At 54.5% G+C, this 24,053-nt stretch overlaps 1 protein-coding gene across 2 annotated transcripts in view; it reads right to left on the reverse strand.

Annotated features, from left to right (window-relative positions):
• Window positions 1–1,208: 1,208 nt before the first annotated feature.
• Window positions 1,209–24,053, reverse strand: part of SORT1 (sortilin 1) — an 82,894-nt gene continuing 60,049 nt past the window's right edge. Inside the window, exons 8-20 of one of the 2 annotated variants that reach the window (XM_075559066.1) lie at window positions 23,458–23,588; window positions 19,950–20,094; window positions 18,163–18,318; window positions 14,106–14,212; window positions 12,147–12,249; window positions 11,418–11,586; window positions 10,834–11,024; window positions 8,864–9,053; window positions 7,414–7,530; window positions 7,137–7,245; window positions 5,748–5,854; window positions 5,441–5,564; window positions 1,209–5,243 (exon numbers count right to left, since the gene is read on the reverse strand). In XM_075559066.1, the coding sequence (XP_075415181.1) occupies window positions 5,229–5,243; window positions 5,441–5,564; window positions 5,748–5,854; window positions 7,137–7,245; window positions 7,414–7,530; window positions 8,864–9,053; window positions 10,834–11,024; window positions 11,418–11,586; window positions 12,147–12,249; window positions 14,106–14,212; window positions 18,163–18,318; window positions 19,950–20,094; window positions 23,458–23,588 (1,664 nt within the window). In that variant the 3' untranslated portion in view covers window positions 1,209–5,228. The remainder of the gene's footprint in view (window positions 5,244–5,440; window positions 5,565–5,747; window positions 5,855–7,136; window positions 7,246–7,413; window positions 7,531–8,863; window positions 9,054–10,833; window positions 11,025–11,417; window positions 11,587–12,146; window positions 12,250–14,105; window positions 14,213–18,162; window positions 18,319–19,949; window positions 20,095–23,457; window positions 23,589–24,053) is intronic. The other variant, XM_075559070.1, reaches the window with a different exon arrangement.

Consider the following 24,053-nt stretch of genomic DNA (forward strand, 5'->3'; position numbering starts at 1 on the left):
GGCACTCCTTTCAGGGCCTCCGAGGCTAGGGAGGGGCTGTCTGCTAGAAGGCTGGGTTTGCTTCACATCAGGGCTGGTGTGAAGGCCTCCATTTCCCGTGGGAACCCTCTATCTAGCTGAGTTCCCAGCCAGGGGGATTGGCACTCAGACGCACTCCCTTTTCACATCACTTAGCTCTGGCTGGCTAGTCTGTGGACCTAAGCCTCTGCTGCAATGACTGCGTAAAGGAGTCAGGTGTAAAATGCATATGCCTGGGGGCGGGAAATCTTAAGAGCATCACTTCCCAGCAGTTCTCAACCTGTGGGTCTCGACCCCTTTGGGGGTCGAATGATTCATAACAGTAGCAAAATTACAGTTATGAAGTAGTAATGAAAATAATGTTGGGAGGACCCCATGAGGACTGAATTAAAGGGTCGCGGCATTAGGAAGGTGGAGAAACACTGCTTTAGGTAGACCACAGATGGCCTCCAAAAGTCTTCGGGCAGAAATTCAGCCCCTAGACGGTGGGCTCTTTGGGATCAGGGACTCAGGTTGGTCAACTTCAGACCGAGGTGCCAAAGTACGACCTGGATATATTTCCCCAGGGTTAAAGGCTCAAGGGGGCGGCGGGAGCCCCCACTGAAAGGAACATTCTGGCAGAGGCACCTGCACTGTTTGAAGGTCCTTGAACAGACGCGGCAGGATGCACCACCAGGAAGTGCAGGCAGAGAGAGAGAGAGAGAGAGAGAGAGAGAGAAGCAGATGGAGAGCCAGGAAGCTAAATGTCTCAGTGTGTCTTCATTCCTCACACCTGCTGTGGGGAACATGTGGGAGGAGGAAGCTTCGAGAAGCTTTTGGAAAAAATCCCATCTTCCAGCCCATTTTCCATCAACTTTCAGAAGCCCCCTCACACTTGTATGCCGCTTGGAGGGCCCTTGCATGTTGCGGGGCCCAGAAGAGACGTACAGCGGCTGCAACCTGGGTGTGGGCTGTGACTGCTGGACTCTGGGCATTGGCCCATAACGCTGGCCTCAAATGGGGGGGGGGGCACGGGAGGGAGCGCCGTGGGAGCCTGGAGCGCAGGAAGCGCGAGTTGTGGGCCCACAGTTCATTTACTGGGCATGGGGAGGGCAGGGAACTGGCTCTCCGACTGGTGTTCTCTGCTCGGAGTTTGGTCTTTGAAGCGGGAACGCGCATGCACAGACTTGGGGCTCACGCATCTCAGTAGGTCAGGTACCAAAGTCCAGTCTGCTTTATTTCTAACCCAAGTGTTGCAAATATACAGAAAACTGCCCGTACAGAGTCGAGACATCCAGCTCTATGTACACCATGCGAAAGGAAATGGCTGTGTTTTTGTTCTGTTTCGTGGCATTTGGTTGACGGGTGTCTGACTTTGTGGTGGGACTGACATGGGTCCCGGAAACTTGATCCCACCTCACATGCAATTTTCTGTCCCGAGGGAACGGAAAACTTGGGTGCTTTGAGCACATGCAGTAATGGTCTTAATACTGCTTTACACTTTGGAAGGCAGGCGGCTGTCTCACAGCTTGGGGGCTGAGGGGTGGTGGCGTGGCGTGACTGAACAGGGAGGGACCACATGCTCAGAAAGGGACCGAGAGACGAGGGCTGGGGTAGGGGTTTCACGACAGGCATTGGGGACCCTGAGCGTTTCTGTGCAGGAGGGGGGAGCAGGCGCCCAACACAGGAGGTGGGCAGACTCGTCCAGGAGCACGGGGAGGATGGCAGGTGCACTGGCTTGCACACGACACAGTTCACACACGTACATATGCGCACACACGCATACACAAGGGAACATGTTCGTTCACATGACTTCAACGAGAAGGCTTTAAAAATGTATTGGTGTGTGGGTGGGGGGGTGCAGACAGCAAATTGTTGGAGAGAAGTTCAAATTAACAATGTGGTTCCAAAGGCTACCGAGAAACCAATGTGCGTCCTGCTATTTCCATTCTCCTCCAGGAGGGTGGGCCTCTGGGCACCCTCACCCCCACCTGCCCCAGCTGGACAAAAAGGGGCAGATGGAACTGAGGGTCTGGCACTTGTTGACTCTGGTGTCACACGACAGACCTTAAACTTGGGTTTTGTCCAAAGGCTGCTTTGGAAGGTGGTGGCAGAGTTGAGAGGCTGAGTGCCTTCCAGTCTGAGCAGTTTCAAGCTTCTGGGCTCTGGCCACTACTCACAGGGCCTGCACTCTCCTGCTCTCTCTAAAAAGAGAGGGGTGTGTGTCTCTCTTCACCTGGACGGTTCGTCTGGAAAACAAATGCCTGAAGCCAGGCCAGCCCAGCCAGCTAGGGTGGAGCAGGGGAGAACGGAACGTCCCGAGCTGGTTCTGTGCACCCTGTCGCTATGAGGAAGGCCGGGCTCAGAGTCAGAGAGGTGGCCCTGGGTAGCCGGTTTGGGGGCAGGCAGAAAGCCCTCCACGGCAGAGCTGCCACACCGTCAGAGGGCTCTACACTTCTCAACAGCGTCACCTGCCAATGAACCACCTGCATGTCCCTCTGGCCAGGGACTCAAACTGGGGAGAATCCAAAAGCTCCTGGGGCCCAGGGCGCACGTTCACAGACAGGAAGGACAGACAGACGGTGGGCGTCTCATCTAGATTGAAGAGTCAGTTCTGTTTCCATAATGCCAAGTGCCACTGCCAAAACCTGAAGAAAGATGCCCCTTCTGCCCCCCCCACAGCGATAGGCCAGGCTCTCCCCTCAAGACAAATGCTCCCGAAGGCCAGATTCGAGCGCTCTCCTTGCTCAGAAGCTCTCCTGATGCTGTTTCACTCTCCAGCCTAGAGTAAGCCATCGGGGAATGTGCTGGGCTTGCTCACAGCACGCAAACCACCAGTGCCCGGCAGCCAGGGGGTGCTCCCGAGCCCACCCACAGCCCAGAGTTGCCGCCTGCAGGGCGGTTTCTAAGAGCCTGAGTCAAAACCACTGCTGCTTGTGTCTGTAGCCACGAAAAGTGGGCATTTTGTTTGCCAACTTCTGGAAGAAAACATCCCAACCAGTCCCTGAACCAAACGCCAACGTCATCTCTGTGAGGAGGAGACCACCAACTGGCATCTGCTCACAACGCACATAGGCCCGCCTCCTACCACACAGCTCCCACCCTCTGCCCTCCCACCTGCTAAGAACCTTGGGGGTCCTGGTGACATAGTGCAAGTCAAAGGCTCCGGGAGAGGCCTACAGGGCTCCCTCGGGAGGGCGGGCCCTGTCCTACCTGGCTAGAGAACGACCTCTCCCCAGTGTGTCACCGCACGGTGATGTCCCACTGGTAGCCCTCTAGAGCAGGGTCTCCAGGGCTGGGAGTCTCTACAGAAGCAGAATGCAGCACCCTCCCTCCCCCTGAGGAAGGGCTGTCAAGTTCAACTGCCCTTTGCAGCCAAGCCGTGGGAAAACCAAACCAAACTCACTTCTACTGACCCGCGGCGACCTGGAGGGCAGGGAAGAACTTCCCTCAGGGTTTCCAGCAGACGGGGAGCTGTTCACAGGAGTAGAGAAGCCTCATCCTCCCACCCCCAGTGGCTGGTGGCTTTGAACTGCTGACCTTGCGGTTAGCAGCCTGACATATAACCACTCTCTCACCGCATGGAGTGACAGGAGAGGCCTCTTCTGGGCAGGGGGAAGGGAGTGCAGTGCTCCCTGTCGAGGAGTTGGGTTTTATCTTTGGAATTATTTGAAAATTTAAAACCACTCAAGGCTAATTTACCTCTCCTGAAAGTCTGTACTTGCCTTAACAGATAGGAATTCTCTTCACAAAAAGTTAGTTTTAGTCTCTAGCTGATGGTCCCTGAAAGCTCTCCACCCACTCCCTCCCCCGCGGCCGGCTGCTGTCACCCTCTTGCTAAGGCCTTCTGATCAGGGCTGATTTGGCACAGTCTTGCCACCGTGGGAACTACCAGCAAAATGGTGGCTACAGGGAGAATGTCCCAATCACAATTCCTGGGAGAAACTGTGCCCAGCGCCTGCAGTGCCATATCCAAGCCGCACACAAAGCCATTGCTGCAGCCTTCCAGGACAGCACGTCCACTCCCGCTGCGTCCTCGAACTGAGTCCGTGTGGGAAAACGTGCAATGGGAAACTTGCTTTGATTTAAACTGTGACCTTAACCCAGAGCACTGGCCGGGCTGGGAGAGAGTTCTCCATTGGTTCAGCCCAAAGCTTCATGCCAACACACTATGTGGCCAAGCTGGGAGGCGGCGTGAGGAGGCGAGCCTGGGCACCAAAGTAGCTTCGCTTGCTTGCTGCCTTCTGAAGCCTACCCATGGGCCACACCCTGCGTCCGGGGTCCAGGCGGGAAGGCAAGCTGAAGGCAGCGGATGGCAGCCACTTTCAACATCCCGCAGAAGGTGCCAAACAGGCAGACTGCTGCTCAGGCCCAGGGCTGCCCGCGCAGAGTGCGGTCCATCCCAGAGCAGAGCAGGCGGCCAGGGCAGCCACCCTGGGCAAGCCTGAAGCTTGTCCACTGGCACATACACACACAGAGCAAGGCTCGAGGGAGCTCGGAATAAATTAAGCATTTCTCCTTTAATAGGTGCTAAATCTAGTCCATTCTCTGCCGTCCCCTTGCCCTGCCCCATGTGAAACATATTGCCCTTTAAAGTTTTCCTGATTTAATATCTTGGAAGCACAAGGTCCAGTTAGTTGCCAAAGGGCAATTAACAAGGGTATTGCCTAATTCAGTAGGGAAGAGAAAAACTGCCGTGTCGCTGGTCCCCGGGGGCTCGGGGCCGGGGCGGTGTGAGGAGCTGGCGTGCTGTCCTCGCAGAGCGGGCCGTTTTAGATGGGGAAAGCGTCCCAGGCCAGGCCGGTCCCTGCAGGCCATGGCTGTGTCCGCAGCGGCTCTCTGAGGGTGGCCAGCAGGGCCCAGGGGCAGCACCGAGCAAGCCGCGGGGCAGCCACCACAGAGCACACCACGAGTGGGGTTGGGGAACGTTCCCTTTAAATGGCATTTCATTTCCCTTCAAAGAAAAAAAGGCAAAGTCCCAGCAAAAACAGCCCGTATCTTGTGGGGAGATAAAAAAGGACAGAACTTAAAAGGTAAAACAATTCAAAGACTTCGCCTTTCGCTCAGGGCTGCCCGCCCTGCGGCGCGTTTCTCTAGCGCGGGTCCTTTTGGCTTGGATGGAAGCAGCAGAAACAGAGCGGGCCTCGCCGCGGGAAGTTTATTTGCCCACCGCGGAGCCACAGGGAGGGGTGCGGTGGCCCGAGCGTGCGTGGTCCCAGCTCCGTGAAGAGCTATTCCAAGAGGTCCTAAAGAGAGAGACGTGCTTGGTAGGGGCAGCAACAGGGTGGGGCCCCTCGGAGGACAAAACCACCCCGTCTCAGGGCAAAACTCCCGAGTCTTGCTTGCAGGCAAGACGCTGCAGCTCCTCTCTCACACCCGCCTAACCTTGAATGAATCACTCCTGTTTGGACTTTTGGATCACCCCCGGGAGAAACCGGCTCACCTCGTCTGAGTCGTCATGGTAACCGCTTTTATGGGTGTGGGGGGCCGTGTCCAAAGCATCCACGCTGTCCACCCCATTGGCCTCCGCGTGCTGCTGCAGCACTGAGTAGCGATGCACCAGGAACCTGGGGAGGGCAGCTCGTCACCCCTGCCCCCTGCCAGAGGCCCGCTTCCCACAGGTGGCAGCAGCACCCCCAGAGCCCCCGCCGCCTGTGCACAGGACAGACCCTGGGTCTGGCCAGCTTTTGCCAGGGGCAGACCTGTCGGCCGCGTGGCCAGTCCTCCCGACCCGCGTCCGCGCTGCTTACCTTCCCCCACAGACGTACTTCTTCACAATGAGCACGCCTGCCACGACAGCGACCAGCATCAGCCCCACGACGGCCAGGATGATCGGCATGGAGCTGGACGTGGAGTTCTTGACGAAGCAAAACACACGCACACAGAGCATTTATCTGAACTGAAGCGACGGCTCATTCCCTCGGCCCGTTCCTCAGCCCTGACTGATGGATGATACGCCTCCAGCCCCCAAGAGGACCTGCCCTGATGCTTCCAGCAGACTTTCACAGCCGGCAGAGGGAGAGCAGAGCTCCGACTGCGCTGCGGCCGTCAGACTCACACACACACACACACTCACACTCACACACGCGGTGGCTTCAAACGTCACTGTCACACACAGCTCCACGCTGCCGCTGCGGTCTTTGAGTGAAAGTGTGGGGTGCAAACGGGCTGTGACAGAGTGGTGGTTGGCATCTGCTCGGGCTCATGATGTGGCAAGAGGCTGCACCGCCACCGGTGCACACCAGCAAAGGCAATTTGTTGTGTGAGTGCGTGTAACTTGTTTCTTAGGAGTGGTGTGGTGTGTGTGTGGATTTTGTGCAGCTTATAAATAAATGCGATATAACACAGCTTGTGACCTACCTGTCTCAGGGTGGGAGATAGGGAGTGTGTGTTTTCAATGTTATCCAAGAGAAGGCGGAGCTGGGCTCTGGGACGGGCTTTGTCCCTGTGGGTGGGAGTCCTGTGCAGTTACGCACGTAAACGCCCTAAGGGACGCAGATCCCGGGTGTCCAGGGCAGGGGTGCAGAGGAGGAGGAGCATGCCTCCATACACACACCCCCACACGCTCTCCTCCCATCCTCTTCCTAACCCCACCCCCTAGAAAATGCGAGGGCCCAGAACCGGAGACGGCCTCCCTCAACCTGGCGTTTTAAGAGGTTAGGAATCTGGGGTCTGGAGTCTGCTGCCTCCCATCACACTGGCAGCTGGCGCTCCTGTACCTGAGGGGCCCTCTTTCCCATCCCCTAAGACCCAGCCAGACAGTTCAGGTGAGCCGAGCTGCCATCACTCCACAGCTCGCTGCTCCAGGAAAACCAGCCCTTGGTTACCCGAGTGCAGAGTTCCACTTTGAACACACACTGCACAGGACTCAGTGGCAAGGCTGGCTCACCTACAGGCCACTGCTGGCCTCGTGCCACTGGCCAGTTCTGGATCAGACCCCTGGGGTCTGTTCCCCTAGTGACTTCCGGCCTCAGTCCCATGCATCCGAGCCACCAGAGTTGATGCTAGCAACTTCCTCTCCACAGGGCAGCCGGCAGAGGGGAACTGGCCATGAACAAGTCTTGATGCCTGATGGGTGCTCTTTCCTGGCAGGACAGGAAGCCCCGCAGGCAGCTAAGCTGGATCAAACTGGCACGCACCTGCTTTTCTGGACTCAGAAAGTTGCTCTTGCATTTCTTTTTCAAGTCTTTTATTTCTCGAACTGGATTCACCCCACCTTGGCATTTGTCTCCTGGAATTCTCCGGTATCTGAAAGGCGGTGAAAGCTTGTTAACAGATTGCAGGGACGCATCCCCAGGCTGTTCCCCACGGTCTGGAAACAAAATCTGAAAACTGGCCCTTAGCCCGCCTTCCGTTCAGGCCCGGGGTGGGGGTGTCATGTCAACCAGCGTCAGGCTCAGCCTGCGCGCTGCGTACCCGTTGGTCATGAGCTGCTCCTCTCTCCCGTACAGACAGAACTCCAGGTCGTGGCCCTTCAGCTCTGGCTGCTCCACACACTTGGAGTCATTCTCAGGGCGGAAATAGCCGAAGTCACTGCGAGAGACGGCACATAAGGACGGGTTGTTTCACTGCGCCAAAAGACAGCGGGGCAGGGATGGCTGGGCGGCTACAAGGTAGCTCAGGAAGGCCTGTGCAGCCTCTCAAGAACATCCGCTTAGGAACCAGGCAGAGAGGAAAACTACTGGCAACGGAAAATTGTGTGTGTGTGTGTGTGTGTGTGTGTCCGCACGCTGCTTAGGACTCCCTGGAACGAAGCCCCAAGGCTGGGGCCCCTGCCAACCAAGCTGCTCAGGTCCAGGGAGAGGATGCAGAGGGTGGGGACCCAGGCACCCATGACAGAGAGGGCGTCACAGAGAAGCAGAGAGACTTAGCAGTTCATTTCTTTAGCTACAAATAACTCATCCCTTGAGGTCTCTGCCTTCCTTCTCCCCCATCTCTGTTGCCCCCAGCTCGAGATGGTCCTTGCCTTTTACCCTTCCTATGGCAGGGCCCTTCGGACCTCCACCCCACCTCATCTCCATGGCGTCTCCCCCAAGTAGCCATGTCCTGTGTCCTCTGCTAGGCCGAGCCCCCAACCAGCATCTCCATCCCATCCGGACTTCCTGGCTGCATCAGCATGTGGAGGAGACCATCAGCCCAGCCCTCCCTCCCATTTCACCGGTGCCAGCTCCTTCCCTGAGCAACGATGACATCCACCTTGCTCCTGCTCAATCCGTCCACCTCCACCTCCTTCTCCTTTCCTTTGTGTTAGCATCTTGACCACTTCGCCTCGCTGCATCATCCGCATGCCTTGGGGACCCCTCTGGCCTCCCTCACCTTGACAACCTGCTTTGTGGCACCTGGCACACAGGCTGGGTCCCTACCCACACAGACCGCTATGCCGGCCATGTGACCTGACCTTAAGCCTGGACAGTCCTGACTCCAGGAGTCCACCTGGCAGAGAGCATGAGGGCCACAGCTGCCCTGCCCTCTCTGCTTTCTCACAACACCAGCATGCTCCCTGCCTGGTGCTGCAGGGCCCCCAGCCTGCTGACCCCCGGCTCCTGCTCAGTCTAGGCTTGGCACTGTCGTCTGGCCATTTCCCACAGCTTCCGTCGTCGCTGTCTGAGGCTCTTCCTCCACGTGTGCTTCATCTACTTCCCGCCATGCTCCGTCAGGAAGTCTGGGATTTGTTGCCAACTCTGCCCAATCACTACTTACGGGCATCCAGCACTCTACTCTGCCCAGCTCTGGAGAGTTGGGGTTCCCTCTCTCTGCACCTAGTGGATCAGCTGCAACAGCTCCCCACCACTGGGGAAGGAGGGCATGGATGAACCCGCTTCTCGGCCCCGGAGACCCCCAGCCCCAGGCTGAGGAAGGCTGGTACCAGAGGAAGTCCTCCAGGGTACAGCGGCAGATGGACGGCTGCTTGGTCACCACATAGTTTCGGCCGTTCTGACAGACGGACGACTTGCGTAGCCGGAGGTACTGCTCTTTATAGCCCAAGATGCAGCCATCCTCATAATCCCCGGGGTCTGTGGAGTGAGCCAGCCAGACGGTGTAGTCCTGCTCTTCACCTACCGGACAGACAAGACAGACAGGCTGCTCGGGACACAGCCCCACACAGATCCACCCACCAGCAGCAGAGCCGGGAGAGGCCAGGAGAGCGGGGCACTCGGCTCCGCCTACTGCTTTCTCGCGGAATTGCAAACACAGAGCTGCGTTTGCCAGCAGTCTGTCTGCTAGCGGCTGGCATTTGTTTCTTCCTGTCAAGGGAGGATTCCTTCTATCTCACCAGCCATGTGAGCACTGGGCAAGCTTTGTTCGTTTCCTGGTGGGAAGCCGGACAGAGGGCCTTCAGTGTTCCTCCCACCCGAGGCTGTTGTCTCACGCTGTGACCTCACCGGGATAAGACACCCATGGGCCCAGGGCTTGGGCTCCATCTCACTATGGGCTGCTTCCACCGCGGGATGGCAAGCACTCTCTCGCTAGCCCAGTTCACTGCGGCTGGCTGATGACAGCCGTGCCCAGCGGTTGGTCATCTACTCCTGGAAAAATGACACCTAAAGCCCATGCACTTGTTTTAATTCGCTGGGCATGCAAAGACCAGCATTCAGACCACCTCACTGCCGGGGAGTTGACCTTGACTCAGGGCGAGCCTGCAGGGCAGCGAGAACTGCCCCGCGGGGTTTCCCAGGCGGTTAGTCTCAGCAGAGGCAAGTCGACCTCCTTTCTCCTGGTGGTTCCAACCAGTGACCTTTTGGTCAACAGCTTAGAGAGCCTCCTCAATAGCAGGTGCGGATGCTGTTTGACTGGCAAGGAGTTAAGACTTTAGGGATAAGTGTAGAATTGCCTTTTGAAGCCAGCCCCTTACAGACTCTTTAGTGAGCTTGGGTCACCGAGGCCCTTGGGTATTAGGTCCTACTTAAGCATGCTACTGGACGGGCAAGGCCCTACCCAAGAGCTCTGCCTCCCCAGGAAGCAGTGAATTAGCAGGTGGAGGAAAAGGACCAGTCTGGCAGCCAGGACCAGAATGAAGCCACAGTGTTTTGATGCACACATCGCTCTCTGCTCTGTTCTGCCAACACGTGACAACAGGCCAGTGGCCACTGTTTCCTTCCCCCCTTCTTCAGCCTCCCCACTTTTCAGCATCTCTGCTGTTGGGGTTTGGGCTTGCTGGCAACTCTTCCAGGATACATTTGCAGTTCCCACTAGGAACAGTTCCAGGGTTGTTCAGTTGAAGCTACAGAGCTTGGACAGGGTCAGTGAGGGCTTCTGGAGCCTGGCCGGCGATGGGCATTCAAGCCAAAGACCTGCTGTGGAAATGCCCTCCAAACCCGGAGGTGCTCTGAATTATTCTAAGTAAATACTAGCAGGCCATTATTCTTAAATGCAGAGGGGGAGAGCAGCACCCACGACACGGGTCTCTCTGCCAGTCCCCAGGTACACTGTCCGACATGCTGGCCTTGAGCCCCATGTGGCTAGTCGCGACATTCAGGCTTTCTGTAAAATCAAAGTGTAAAATGTGCACTGGATTTTGGAAGACTGAGTTGGGAAAAAAGAACGTAAAACGCATCATCAGTGATTCTTAAAATATCGCTTACATGTTGAACTTCTATTTTGGACTATTTTACTGAGTGGATCACGTCACTAACATTTATTGCACCTGGTTGCTTTTTCCATGTGGTGAGCAGAGAAGTTGCACGTGACCTTCAGTGCTAGCCCACAGAAATGCTCTCGCCGCCATTCACAGCTCCACCCTCCGCCAGAATGCACGGCAGCCTCCCCGTGCTTCCGCTTGGTCTAGCTAAGAGACATTGCGAGTTGCGGGCAGACCAGGCCTGAGGAGACACTCACAGTTCCTCTTGAGGATGTCTTTGAAGTCGATGGTGTAGGAGACCCACTGGCGGCTGAGGAATGACTCGGTGAAGCCCCAGATGCTGATGTTCATGGAGCGGGCCCCCGGCTCCGAGGCCAGGCCGGTGAAGTAAATGGGCTCCGGGGTGAACGTGTAGGTTTGCCAGCACTGCCCCTCATCTGTGGAGAACCTGAAACCACCAGGGAGGAAGATCATGACCCAGGACCCAGGCTCAGTGGGTCATCAGGAAGCCACCCCATGGCATGACCCCACCCTGAGAATGTCCCTCCTACAGAGGGTGTGGCTCCCTGCCAGGCACCTCTGTTACAGTTGACTGCTCTCAGTTAAGAAGGAGAGCAGAGGGCAGAGTGGGTAGGGGTTCTGCTGAGAATGAATGTTTTCAGTAGTAAAGGGAAGTTAGCGCTTTACAAGGTAGCTGCTTCAGGCCCAGTGAGCTCGGCTCCCCAGGAAGCCGCCCTCCTGCCCTACAGAAGGCAGACATCTGAGCTGGGGTTCCAGAACTGACCCGTCCCATCCCCTCTCCTCCCCTGGGCAGAGCGGACGGAGATGAGCTCATGCATACTTAATCACATTGATAGGATGGCTGGTGTGCTCGATGGCCGCGATGATGCCCCCGGAGTCCAGGATGGTGTAGTAGTGGGGTCCTTCCAGCATCTTCGCCCAGGAGTAGCCCCCATCATCTGAGATGTACACATCCGGGACCATGACCGAGATGGCGTCGCCCACGCTCCCTGCAACACAGCCACGTCCTGGTCAGTGCAGGCTGGCCGCCCAGGGAAGGCTTGGAGGGGGCTCGTTCTGACTACTGCCCTTGTGGCCTCTTCTGGAAGGGGCACCCTTGTCAGTTTGTGATGCTGGAAGCTCCCTCTGCAGGGTTTCCAGTACACTCAGGGCCACTCACCGTGGGCAGGTTTCAGGGCATTTCCACAGTAAGGCAGAGTAGGAAGCAAGGTCTGGCAGCTTGCTTCAGAAAACTAGCCAGTGAAAGCCCTATGGCTCACAAGAGAATGCTACTGTTGTCTGACGTGGTCGGGAGATGCGCCCGCCACAATGATAGGCCTGTGGCGCCCATCACCCAGGGCACGGCACACGTGGGGCGGCATCTTGGGTTGTGGCCCGTGACTCGGTGCTGACTCAATGGCAATGAACCACAAAGGCCCCGGGAAGAGACCCGGCCAAGCTGGGAAGTCTAAGAGGAACCCAAAGCACCCGAGGCCTGCCAGAGCCGTCTCCGGGCCAGCAGTGTGCCCGCTACTGCGTCCGTGATGGCGAGGCGTGCCAGGGGCCTTACCGTGAGCGATGACGATGCCTACGGCGTTTGGCTCCGAGAGGGGAGCCATGGGGACGTTCAGCTTCTGGGAGATGCTGTAGGACGCATGGATATGAAGGCTGCACTGTGGGGACAAAGGTGCGCTTTACTCCCCTCAGAGCCTCTCGACACGCTTCCAGGCAACCCAGCCCTCAGGGGCACGCCTGATACCAGCGGGCATGGGGGCACTAATCTGGTAGCTGTTAATCTGATGATACGGTATCTTCCCCCCCCAACCCCCCCCCTCCCGTGCAGTCCGCCTTCATTTCCTTTCTGCATGACCCCAAGTGTGAGTCCACCCAGCTACACAGGGTGAACGCGTGACCTATTGCAGCCAGGATACAAGATACTACAGGGATCGGGAACAGGACCTGGCTGCCTTTCCTGCACACACTGCAGACAGAGCTCCACCTGACAGTGGCTCCGCTGGAGCACCCTCGGGGGTGGGAGGGGCGGGAGGGGCGGGAGGGGCGGGAGGGGCGGGAGGGGCGGGAGAGCACTAGCCGTGCAGCAAGGGGAGGTCTGTGATAAAGTGGGCAAGGACGGCCAAAAACCCAAACCAAAACACAGCAGAAGAGAGACTGACAGGCAAGACCCTTCATCCCCAGCCAGAGGCACGAGCTTGCCCCACCAGCATGCCCAGTGGTGAGAGAGGGAGGGAGGGAGGAAGAGAGAGAGAGGAGAGGAGAGGAGAGGAGAGGAGAGGAGAGGAGAGGAGAGGAGAGGAGAAAGATAGGAGAGAGAGACGAGAGAGGGGGGAGAGAGAAGAGAGAGAGAGAGGAGAGGAGAGGGGTAGAGAGAAGAGAGAAAGTTAGAGAGGAGAGAGAGAAGAGAGAGGGGAAGAGAGAAGAGAGAGAGGAGAGGAGAGGGGGAAGAGAGAAGAGAGAGACGAGAGAAAGAAAAGAGAGAGAAGAGTGAGAGGAGAGAGAGAGAAGAGGGGGAGAGAGAAGAGAGAGAGAAGAGAGAGGGAGAGGAGAGAGGGTAGAGAGAGAGGAGAGAGGGGAGAGAGAGGGGAGAGAGAGAGAGAGAGAGAGAGAGAGAGAGGCAGAGCGGGGCCTCGCAGCACCTGAGTCTGGAGAAGGGAGACACATTTTCTCTCACGCAAAACACAAAGCACAGTGTTGACGTAAGTAACAGGAATCTGAGGTGGTTTTGGGAACTACCAATTTTTTAAAAAAGAAAACCGACAATTTCTGATGAAATCTCCCAATGCTTCCCTAGCTCCACTGAAATTCTGTAAAGTTTATTTTCTGTTTCTCTTTTTCTCACCTGTCAAGCCCTGCCATTCCTGGAATCTCTCCTCAGAGGCATCTGTGTCTGCTTACACATGTACTAAACCACACCGGGGAGCCCTGGAACAGAGCCCCGGGGGGTAGTGGCTACAAGTGGTGCTGTGGTCCCCATGGTCGGCAGTTCGAAACCACCAGCAGCTCCATGGGAGCAGCTCCATGGGCTTTCTACTCCCCAGAGAGTTACAGTCTCGGAGACCCACAGGGGTGACTGCGTTTGCATGGACCTGGCAGCGTTGTGAGGCGAGAGATATGTGGAAGCTCTGCAGGCTCCAGAGCAAAGGGAAGGAAGGTCCTCTTCTACCAGCTTTTGCCCACAGAGCTGATGCTTTCGGGTGGCTGGGATATGGTTCCAGTAGGTAGGCGCTCTGAAGTCTCAGCTGCCAAGCTGACCCCAAACTAATCAGCCCGCCCCTCCATCCTGCCTTCATCCAAGAACACAGATGGCTACCCTTCAAGATTTCTTTTTCTTTCAAAAACCAGTAAACCCTTCCCCACAGTTCCGATTCTCCAAATTCTAAACCACCTCTCTGCTCCCCATTTGAGTGACAGCGCCCCATCCAGCATGGACGCCACTCTGCAGCACAGGGAGAGCAGACCAGGATGCTGCTGGCTCCGAGCACGAAGTCCAGCCCGCCGCAGAGAAACCAACCTTTTTCTTATTTTTCGCGGTGGCGTCACATTTGCTGTGTTCTGGCTTCCTCAGGTGCTTCCACCTGCCACCTTGGTCAAACGTGATCATGGTCTGGATGGAATTATCTGGATGGGAACAACGAGACTGAACAGATGCATTGCAGGCTTTCATTCTCCCGAGGCTGCACACCATCCCGGTAACTCTGGACCCACAAGCTTGAACCCCAACAAACCAGCTCAGGGTTGGTGAAGAAATGAGCAGTGAAAAAAGCTACTGTCTTTTGGGTGAAGGTCACACAGCAGTGCAGGCTCCCATTGGACAATGTCTACACAAATTACTGGGCACTGGTTACCTTCTTCACAACGTGTGAACACACTTTATTTCCATTCTGGTGGTCCCATTTCCATCCATCTAGCTCCCCTGTAATGCCCTGCCATCTTTACAGTTGAGTTTTTAAAAGGGCACAGTACTCACGGGTGAGTCTCTGAGAGTTGATTTGTTAGCTAGATGACCTCAGGGGCTGGTTTGGGTTTAAAGTTTAAAGAAGATCTCAAGGCAATAGTCACAGGGAGTCCTCCTGGTTCAAGAGGCCCAATAACACTCTAGTAAGTCTCTCTGTGCCCACGTGTTAGGAAAAAGAGGGGCTTTCCTCACATTTGCTCAGAATCTACCTGTGGTAGCGCTGATGAGAATAGGCAGGAGTGACAGCTGGGCACCATCTAGTTGTTCTGGTCTCCAGACAGCTGAGGCGCAGGTGTGTGTAGACAACTGTGCCACGGTCTAGTTCCTTGAGGCTTTGGTTCCTCCTCTCTCCTGACTCCACTAAGACCCTGACACCACTCGCCAGTGGGGACACAGACAGAGCGTGACGATGAACTGCACTGTGCCCATGACCTGCAATGCCCATGAGACTACAGTCCTCATCCTTCAACCCCGGAAATCAATCCCATGTGGAGTTTGATTACACCTACAAAACACCTGCAGCTGGGAATCCTGTCTGGTTTAGTACATATATGAATACATGCACAGCCACTGAGATGCATATGTGGGGGGACCCCCGAAACTGGATTTTTTTTCTTCAAAGCTGTGTGTTTAATTTTTTTTTTTTTTTTTTACAAAACAGTCTTATCACTCTCCATTACTCTTAGCACATTTGTCAAATCCACGATTCCATTCTGGAAACATTTTTCACACTCATCTGTTTAAATGAAGGACAGCTCCTCTCTCGTTTATTTCTACATCACCAAATCACTGCCCCTTCATGTCCCTTTTCGTTCACAGAAACAAACAGAAGTCGCATGGAGTGAGGTTGGTGAGTAAGGTACATGGGACAAGAGAGGCATGATTTTTTTTGGAGTTTTTTTTTTTTTTGTGCCAAAAACTGGGGCACCGAGATGGCTGCATGAGCAGGTGCATTGTCGTGGTGAAAAAAACCCGTCCCCCATCTGCCACAGATCAGGCCTTTTTTGCCACACACTGTTGTACCATCTTTTCAGAACCTCTAAATAGAGAGCTTGATTAACAGTTTGACCTGGTGGAAGGAACCCCAAATGCACGGTCCCTCTCTTATCACATCTGGTTTGGGGCACCCTTGTGAATATGCCCGGATGGGTACACTTCCGTACAAGGGCAACTAGAGAGTACTGCTCCTACGGTTCCCGCTTCCATGTGCACACCTGCCTGCGGCAAACACAATGCGTGTCAACGTGGCTCAGCAGCAAGTGCATGGCTGCTGAAGGGATCTCAGCAGCACAGCGCGTGTCTTAAGTCTCATCGGGTGACTCGACAAACAAAACGAACAGTGCAGCACTGCGAGCAGAGCTAATAGCAAGTTTTAAGTGGCAAGTGGAATATCGAGTTATTAAAAAGTTCTCCAGTAAGTTTATGGGAATGCTGCCCCACATCTGCAGGGATTTTGCAGATGCAAGCATTTTAAGGAAGGCTAAGAAGACCTCAGAGATAAACCGAGAGAGGACAGACTGTCGACCTTGTCCCAAATGAAGACACCAACCGTGGCTCAGAGATGGTGGGCTCCCCGTTGCTGCAATAGTTACTGCAGCGGAGGCCAGGCGCCGCTCGTTGCCGAGGTTACGAGGCAAGCTGTCAGGTTGATGGGCGGGCGCCCGGCGTGTCATGTGAAGATTGGCTAGCTTCAACAGCGGATCTTTCCATCAGTCTTTTAAACAAGACTAAAGCCAATGAGGACGATGTACCGGTACGTTCCAATCAAAACAGTATTTCCCAAGGGAATCTGCTGGGTCACTTAAATCCAAAGTAGATAGGCCAGCTCACAGGTTACGGTGACTCTTTTGGGGAATTCAAGAGGGGTAATCTTGGTAGACTTTCTCAAAGGGCACGGGGAAGCCATGGGCATGTTAAGAAGACTGAAACGTGCGCTCAAGAGGAAAGGGTCAGCGGAGTGGTGTCACAGCAAGGCCAACACCCCGGCCTACTCTTGGCTGGTCCTATGAGAACTGTGTTGGGAAGCCTTATGCCATCCACCCTACAGGCCTGATCTGGTCTCCCCTGCCTTTCCCCACCCCAAACGCAAAGAACACGGAGAAGCCCCTCAAAGACACAAGAACTGTTGCTTGGCTGTAGTTCAGGTGGACGCACTGCCTCCAGATGTATGTGGACTGAGACCGAGGGGGGGCTGGGAATCAGTAACTTCCCATTTTGATATTTCTGTTTTAAAATGGTTTCTGTGGTTTTGTAGCAATATTTTTGACATCCCCATGTGTGTACACACACACACACACACACGAGTTTTGGGGGCTGTTGAAAGCTCCAGGGATCACCACCAGGTCTTCCTCCCTTGTGGCTAGTTTAGTGGCAGTGCGTGACTTCGTCAGGCCCCCTCATCTGGGGTTAGCAGCCTTGCGTTTCAGTCACGGAGCTGTACGGACAGATGCAAGCACACTCCTCCCCAGGCTCAGCATGCAGGGAAAACCAGCCGGGAGAGGAAAAGGGCGCCCAGAAGACTTTCAACTCTAAATAGGACATCTCAGGTGGCTTCCAACTTGGACAGGGCAGGACCCAGATGCTGGAGAATTCATCTAGAACGATGCTCCTGAAAAGAGCTACTCTGCAGCTCCTTACCACACCCAGGCACCCGCGTCTTGATTCAGACAAGCTATGACATCTAACTTGAGGGACTCTCGACAGTTCAATGTTGCGAACGTAAATCTGAATTAATATTTCCTAACCACTTTTCATTAACCCCTAGCCTTTAACTCTTAGCTCTCTCCCCCTTTCTCGTGTCTCTTCCCCATTCTCTATTTCTAATGATACAAACTGTTGCAGGCTACATTTTGAGACAACTGCCTCGAATTTTCCAAGGAAAAAGAAATGAAGAAAACAGGAAAATTCACTTATTTGATAAATACTTATTGAATGCCTGCTATGTAAGAAACTCGTCCGAGCCTTTGGAAAGTTATCAGTGAAGGCAGACACAAATCTTTGTCAAATACGATTCCAGTAAAGGTGAGACAGACACTAGCCAAGGTAACTTATAAGGAAGGTTAGAAACGAACTAAGGGACAAAACCTGCAGCCAGAAGGGAAATCAGGAGTTTGTGAGCGTGCGTGAGAGAGACACGGCGGACGGGGGTCAGGCCGGGGCTCACAGAGGGAGGGCTGTGCTAGCGCTAACAAGTACCCGGGGAACCAGTGCAGACCTCTACACCTGGAGCGTGGCACGTTTGGAGAAGGGCAGGCGGCGGGTGTGAATGGGGAGAGCAAGCGAAGCGGAGAAGATGGAGATGTGGGCAGGGAGGAAGTGGGGCCATAAACCAGGCTCACTCCTGCAGACCCTGCAGGCTTCTTCCAGCACAGACCACTGGTATGAACAACACAACACAACAGACGCCTCAAGGAGAAAAGGAAAATCTCTCCACTTTCTGTGATTTACGTTCTCCAAGTTGTAACGGCCATCACTAATTTAAATGAAGAGCGGGAACTTGCACGCCGTGGGCTTGTTGGCTAGTCAGGGGACACCACTGGGGGGCGGGACCTCCCACCTCCGCTAAAGGGAGAGCAGCGAAGGGGCAGGGCAGGAGGGCGGAGCGCAGACTCACCTTCGGAAAGCACACTTGTTATGTAGACCCCTCGGAGGGAGGTCACATTCGTGAAGTCTGTCTCGCCGCCCGTGGTGGTGTAGAGGTGGCGGTCCAAGGACTTGGAGTACACAATGCCGCGGTCATCCGAGGTAAAGATCGTGCCAAACCCCGTATCTGAAACAGGCATGCCCACACAAACACTCAGCCGTGGGAGAGGACAGGGAGGAAAGACAATAGTCCAGCCACACACACGTCCGCAGACCGCCTCTCCTCAGGATGTGGCTGCAGGGCTGACAGTTTATTACGGCTAATGCTCGCGATCTTCCGGCACATCTTTAATACCATTACCAAGCTTCAGTTCGTGGACTACATTGATCAGCTGCTGCTGGAGCACTCGGCCCGGGCGAGCTTTGGCAGCGCAGATTCATACCTTACACATCTATCGCATTCTGCATTCTAAATCAGCGCTTCTCAAACTCATCTGTGGTGGAGCATAGTGTTTTTTCACACTTCAAACTGGTAACAAACCAGTTTTGTATATAGGATAAAAATTAATTACTAGAATAAATGTAAATATGTTAACTTCCAACTTAAAAAAAAGATTCAACAGATACATTTTTTGTTAAAGAGCTCTTAAGAGTTTCTAATCTAAACATTTGCTCTTAATATCTCTTATATTTCTTACAGCTTTGAGAATCAGTCCTAGTTCCCGGGTCATTGTTTGAGAAACTATTCTCCGGGACCTGAGCATACCCACAACTATATTAGATCGTCGAAACAAGTGGCCGACAGCAAATTGTGATACAGAAATCAGATGGTGCCTCGCTGTCAGAAATCACAGTGTCTGGGGTTTAAAATGCTTGTCTTAAAACAAGCAGTCATCTAAGTGAGGTGACAGCTAAGTCCACAAGGAAGAAGCACACCAGCCTGTGTGATCCAAGGACTGCAAATGATGAGATCCAGGATCTGAGGAGGGAATTGTATTAGAACGTGAATTCTGAGCACCCAGTTTACAGAATGCTATGCTCGACAGTGAAATCCATTTCCAGGATCTCCACTTGGAATAAGCCTCTGGTGAATCCCCACCGACCACTGACCAGGGATGCGAGTAGGCTTGCTGTCAGTGCACGGGAAAGGGGATTTTCCAACGCAGATGTAGTTAGGTTAAAACAACAACCTCTCATTTGTTCTCCCTTTTGGTCCACTTAAAATGTGTGCTAGCTTTTATTATTTCTGTTATCTGTTTGGCTGAGAGTTTTCAATGTTTTATTTTGTTACTGTTGCCGGGTTTATGGCTTTCTGTTGTTGCTATTTTGTTTCTCTCTTCTTGTCTTTGTATCTTGTTCTTCGTATGAAATCCAGGATAGGATGTCTATATGAAATCTATACAGAAAGGATGCACGGTTTCTTGAGGTGATGGCAGGGGAGGTCGGTGGGAGATGGGGAGCTAGGAGGACAGGCAAGAAAGCGTGGTGAGGATGGCACAATTCTTTTCAATAACGTTTGAACTACAGAATGTACTCTATCTGCACGATACGCAAATTATGGCAATGAAACAGTTAAAACCAGGCACCCTTCGATAGCTCAGCTGGTAGAGCCGAGGACTGTAGGTTACACAAGAAACAGTTAAAACCATTTTAAAAGCGGCCTTTTAAACAGAGATTACATATCACCTAGACTTAAAGTGGACATTCAGCAGGACACTGGAAAAACCCCCACGGGTGCGAGGGGAAGCAAACACGTAAGAAGGAAAGCTAGTCTAGGCAGGGCTCAGAGCTCAGCCCTCTGGCCTGCAAACCTCTTACCCCCGGGCTCATCGACGTGCATGAATACCATGTCATCATTCGCAGCCAGAATGGAATAGAACTGCTCCTGCCCCACAGAGGGCAGCTGGGCCATGCTCCACGTGTCCCCTTGATCTGTTGACACGTGGATCCTTCTTGTTGCATCCTGGAACAAATGTAGTACTTGATCTGTTATGTTTTCCAACAAGATTTCACTCTAGGAGCATCGTTACCTGTAAGCATCATTGTTTATTTCTCCCCTGGGAACAACTGTTAAAAATAAAAGGTTCTAGCGCCAATTATCAAAACAACTCTAACCTCCAGCAAAGTCCCAGCCAAGGGACCATGCGCTCTACGCGAAGGCAGGCCGCCTCTGCTTCCCCGTGGCTTCTTCCTTCTGGGAAGGCCCCGTGGATGCTCTCTGCCATGCTCGGACAGCCCACTTCCTCGAACGAGGGCTAAGGGTGTGATGGGACCGCTACTAACTTCGCTGTCTAGCCATCCTCATATGCTTGCTCGGGTTAAGTCTTTAAATGAAAACTGGGGTCTTTGGAGGGACCGGGACCGATTTCTGTGGCGCCGATTCCAACTCAAGGAGACCCCATGTGGGTCACCGCAGAACTGTGCTCCGTAAGGTTTCCTCACTGGCTGATTTTTGGAAAAAATCGCCAACCTCCTTCCTCTAGTTAGTCTTAGGCCAGCCGCTCTGCTGAAGCCTGGTGAGCGCGATCAGAACAGCACAGCCTCCACGGGCAGGCTGGCGGTGGCGGCAGGAGAGGTGCCGTGGCTGGGATTCAAGCACAGGTCGTTCCTGCCACGTGGAAGGCGAGCAGTCTCCCGCTGCAATGCCTCCAGAATGCCTTCTCCGCCCTGTGAGGCCATCTTGTCATAACTCAAAAAATTAGGTAATTATGAGCCTGGAAATTGGAGCTGGAACTTATGCTTGGAGGTTACCAGTGGGAAGCCAAGATGTGCCATGCCCCATCTCTGTGGCAGCCTCCCAGACCACGGCAGGTTCAGAAAGCACCACAAGGAACCAACCAGGGAGTGTGACCGCTAACCCCCCGGAGTAAGCAGGGTACGAGAAGGACTCTCAGGGCTCCCGAGGTTACAAACCCTGTAAAGTTCAGAGACAAGCACCATTAGCTTATGGTGCGGGTAAGACAACGGGTACGCAAGCGCTTGGCTTCAGACTAAATTGTTAGCCATTCCAACACACCCAGTGACCCTGGGGGACCCGTTTCCATCAAGATGACACCCTATCTGGCAGTTAAGCAGTTAAAGGCTTGGGGCCACCGTGCGTCAAAACTGACTCGACAGCACCCAGTGACACAACACTGATGCGCAACTCAAAGGCCATGCTTAGTCTTATTGTAACAGGTAGAAGCCAGAGCTCCCAAGTAGCGTGGACAGTGGCAGAAAGAGAGTGGATCAGAAGGCTGGCTCATCATCGGGCAGTGTGACACCACCCAGGATTCGCGCCCAGGTGACCCCAGCCAGGGACGAAACGGAGCTAACAGTATTAGCTCATAGGGCTGATTTCCCAAAGCTCCTCAAGAGAGGGCCCTGCACTTCCCCATTTCCAATGGCCTCTGATCACACTCCAAGTAGGCCTGTAACCCTCACGTTTCTAATGCACCTGCTTGGCTAAGAGGCTCCACTTTGCCAAATCCAAGGGGACACTTCTGGGATTCATCTAACTCCGCATCCTGTCGCACTTCCCCCTCCTCCGGCCTCGCTTTGGCTCGCGTGACTCACTCTCTGCAGCACCTCCCTCCCCGGGGCGGAACCCCTGCTCCCGGCCTCGCTGCTGGAGTCTCCTTCTCTGGATAACCTTGACCGAGTGCGTGGTAGGCTTGCTCAGTCCTCACGTCCTTTCTCTGCCCACGCATCCCTCCCAAAGACAGCACTTAGGATTTTGGGAAATTCCTGTTCCCAAGTGCTTACTTGACATTTCCATTTAGACAGGCATCTCTGATCCAACACTGAGCTCTGGGTTTCCCCCCTAGGAACCTGCATCTCCTCCAGTCTGCTCTTTCCGCAAATGGTACCACCCTTCTTCCCGCTGCCAGGGACACAGACTAGGAGCAGTACCCTTGGCTCCTCCCGTTCTGACAGCAGCAATGAACCAAGAGAACATCTCATCTCTCAGCAAATTCTGGTGGCGCCATGCTTCACAACACGGGCATAATCTCACCACTCTCCACTGACCCACGCTTAGGAGCTCAGGGCATAGGGAAGCGTCCGGTCACTCTCATAAGGCTTCCTTTGTTACCCACCCAGCCAGCCAGTCCCCTACAGACACCTGTTTTGCCAAAAGAGATGGCGAACCACACCCTTCCCCAGCTCACCACCATTTAAATGTTTCACAACACGAAGAATAAAAGCCAAGGTTGTAGTCATGACCCATACAGGCCTTGCATCATCTGGCCCGTGGCGCCCCCCCCTCCCTTCATTTCCAACCACTCTTCTCCGCTGCCCCCGCCCAGGGAACACAGAGCACGCCCGTGCCTGCGGGCTTCCAACGGTGTGCTCCGAGCCCCACCCAGGCCACCCTCCTCCAACAGGCAGAGCCTACCCCGGTCCTTCTCTCCTGACGCTGCCAGGCTTGGCTGAGTACCATCTCCAGGGACAGGAATGTGTGCACTGTGCACTGCTGGGTGCCAGGGACCCTGAACAGCTCGTACGTAGCACATGGCCGGTACTCAATCAATGTTACCCATTTCTACTTCTGTGATCACTAGTTACTAAGCCAGTCAATTTAAAAATAGTATCTGTTCATAGCCAAGGAAGCCCAAGTGCAAACAGAACAGCCGTTTACAGAGCTCACCAACTTCGATGAAGAGAGCGGCTCTCAGCCCTCCTAACGCCGCGACCCTTTCATACAGGTCCTCCTGTGGGGGTGACCCCCCCCAGCCATCACATTCTTTCCGCTGCTACTCCATCGCTGTCATTGTGCTACGGTTATGAATCAGGCGAGCCCTGTGAAAAGGTCGTTCGACCCCCAAAGGGGTTGCTACCCACAGGTTGAGAACCGCTGCCCTACTAACTGCTGCATGACACTGAGCTGCATAGAGAAGACGCCGTCGGCACCGACACGTGGAGGACCTGCCGAAACGAGGCCCACGGGGCCCTGGGGCACAGAGATGGTGCGCTTGGCTGACAATGAAGGGCTGGTGGTGTGACCCCAGCCAGCAGCTCCACGGGACAAGACCTGGCTGTCTGCTCGGAAGAAGGAAGCTGAGACAGGCCTCCACCTCTGGGGAGTCCTCCTCGGTCACAGAGGCCACAGGGCGCCCTGGTGGCACAGTGGTTAGGCTCTCCTCTGCTAGCCCAGAGTTCAGTGGTTTGAACCGTCAGCGGTGCTGCGGGACAAAGACCTGGCCATCTGTGCCTGGGAAGAGCATGGTCGAGGAAACCCTGTGGTTCCTGTCTTTCTGTCACACGGCGTCCCTGGGAGTCAGACGTGACGGAGCAGCACACAGCGTGTGCACAGACACTATCTGAACCAGGAGCGGGGAGCACCCACCTTCTCGGCCATCACAGAGGCAAAGAGGAAGCGTCCGCCAAGGCCAAACGAGTAGATCTTCACCCCGATGGTCTTGAAGCTTTTTCCCAAGTCTGAAGTTCTCCGTAATTCCATTGCCCCGAGGTCAGCTTCTTAAACAAAACATATCATTAACTAACATTTTACTGACTAGTGGACCCCTAGTTTAAACACGTAGGAATGCTCATAATTTATCCCCAAAGACGTTTCCACCCATGCCCGTTGGTCAGGGGACAGTATAACTGATGTGGCTTCAGACATCGGAACGCACACTCGAGGTTTTAAGCCCCACAGGTCACTGGGCCCTAAGGCAGGGCTGCACTTGACCCTCACGGTCACTGCAGCCGGCTGCCTGGCCTCTCCGCAGAATCCTTTGAATGATCTCATCCTGCTTCAGGCTGTCTGGTTTGCACTCTGCTTTTCTCATTCGTTTGACTCCCCTATTTGAGTTGAAGCACCCCGAGAAGGCCTGGGGTATGGTGTGCTGCCTGAGATACAGGTAGTGCCCGACTGTTTGCTGAGTGAGAGCGTACATGAGAGATTCCGCTTTCCGCTCTGACACTGCGCCCCTGGCTGGC

The sequence above is a fragment of the Tenrec ecaudatus genome, chromosome 1 (assembly GCF_050624435.1).
Source record: "Tenrec ecaudatus isolate mTenEca1 chromosome 1, mTenEca1.hap1, whole genome shotgun sequence".
Classification (NCBI taxonomy): domain Eukaryota; kingdom Metazoa; phylum Chordata; class Mammalia; order Afrosoricida; family Tenrecidae; genus Tenrec; species Tenrec ecaudatus.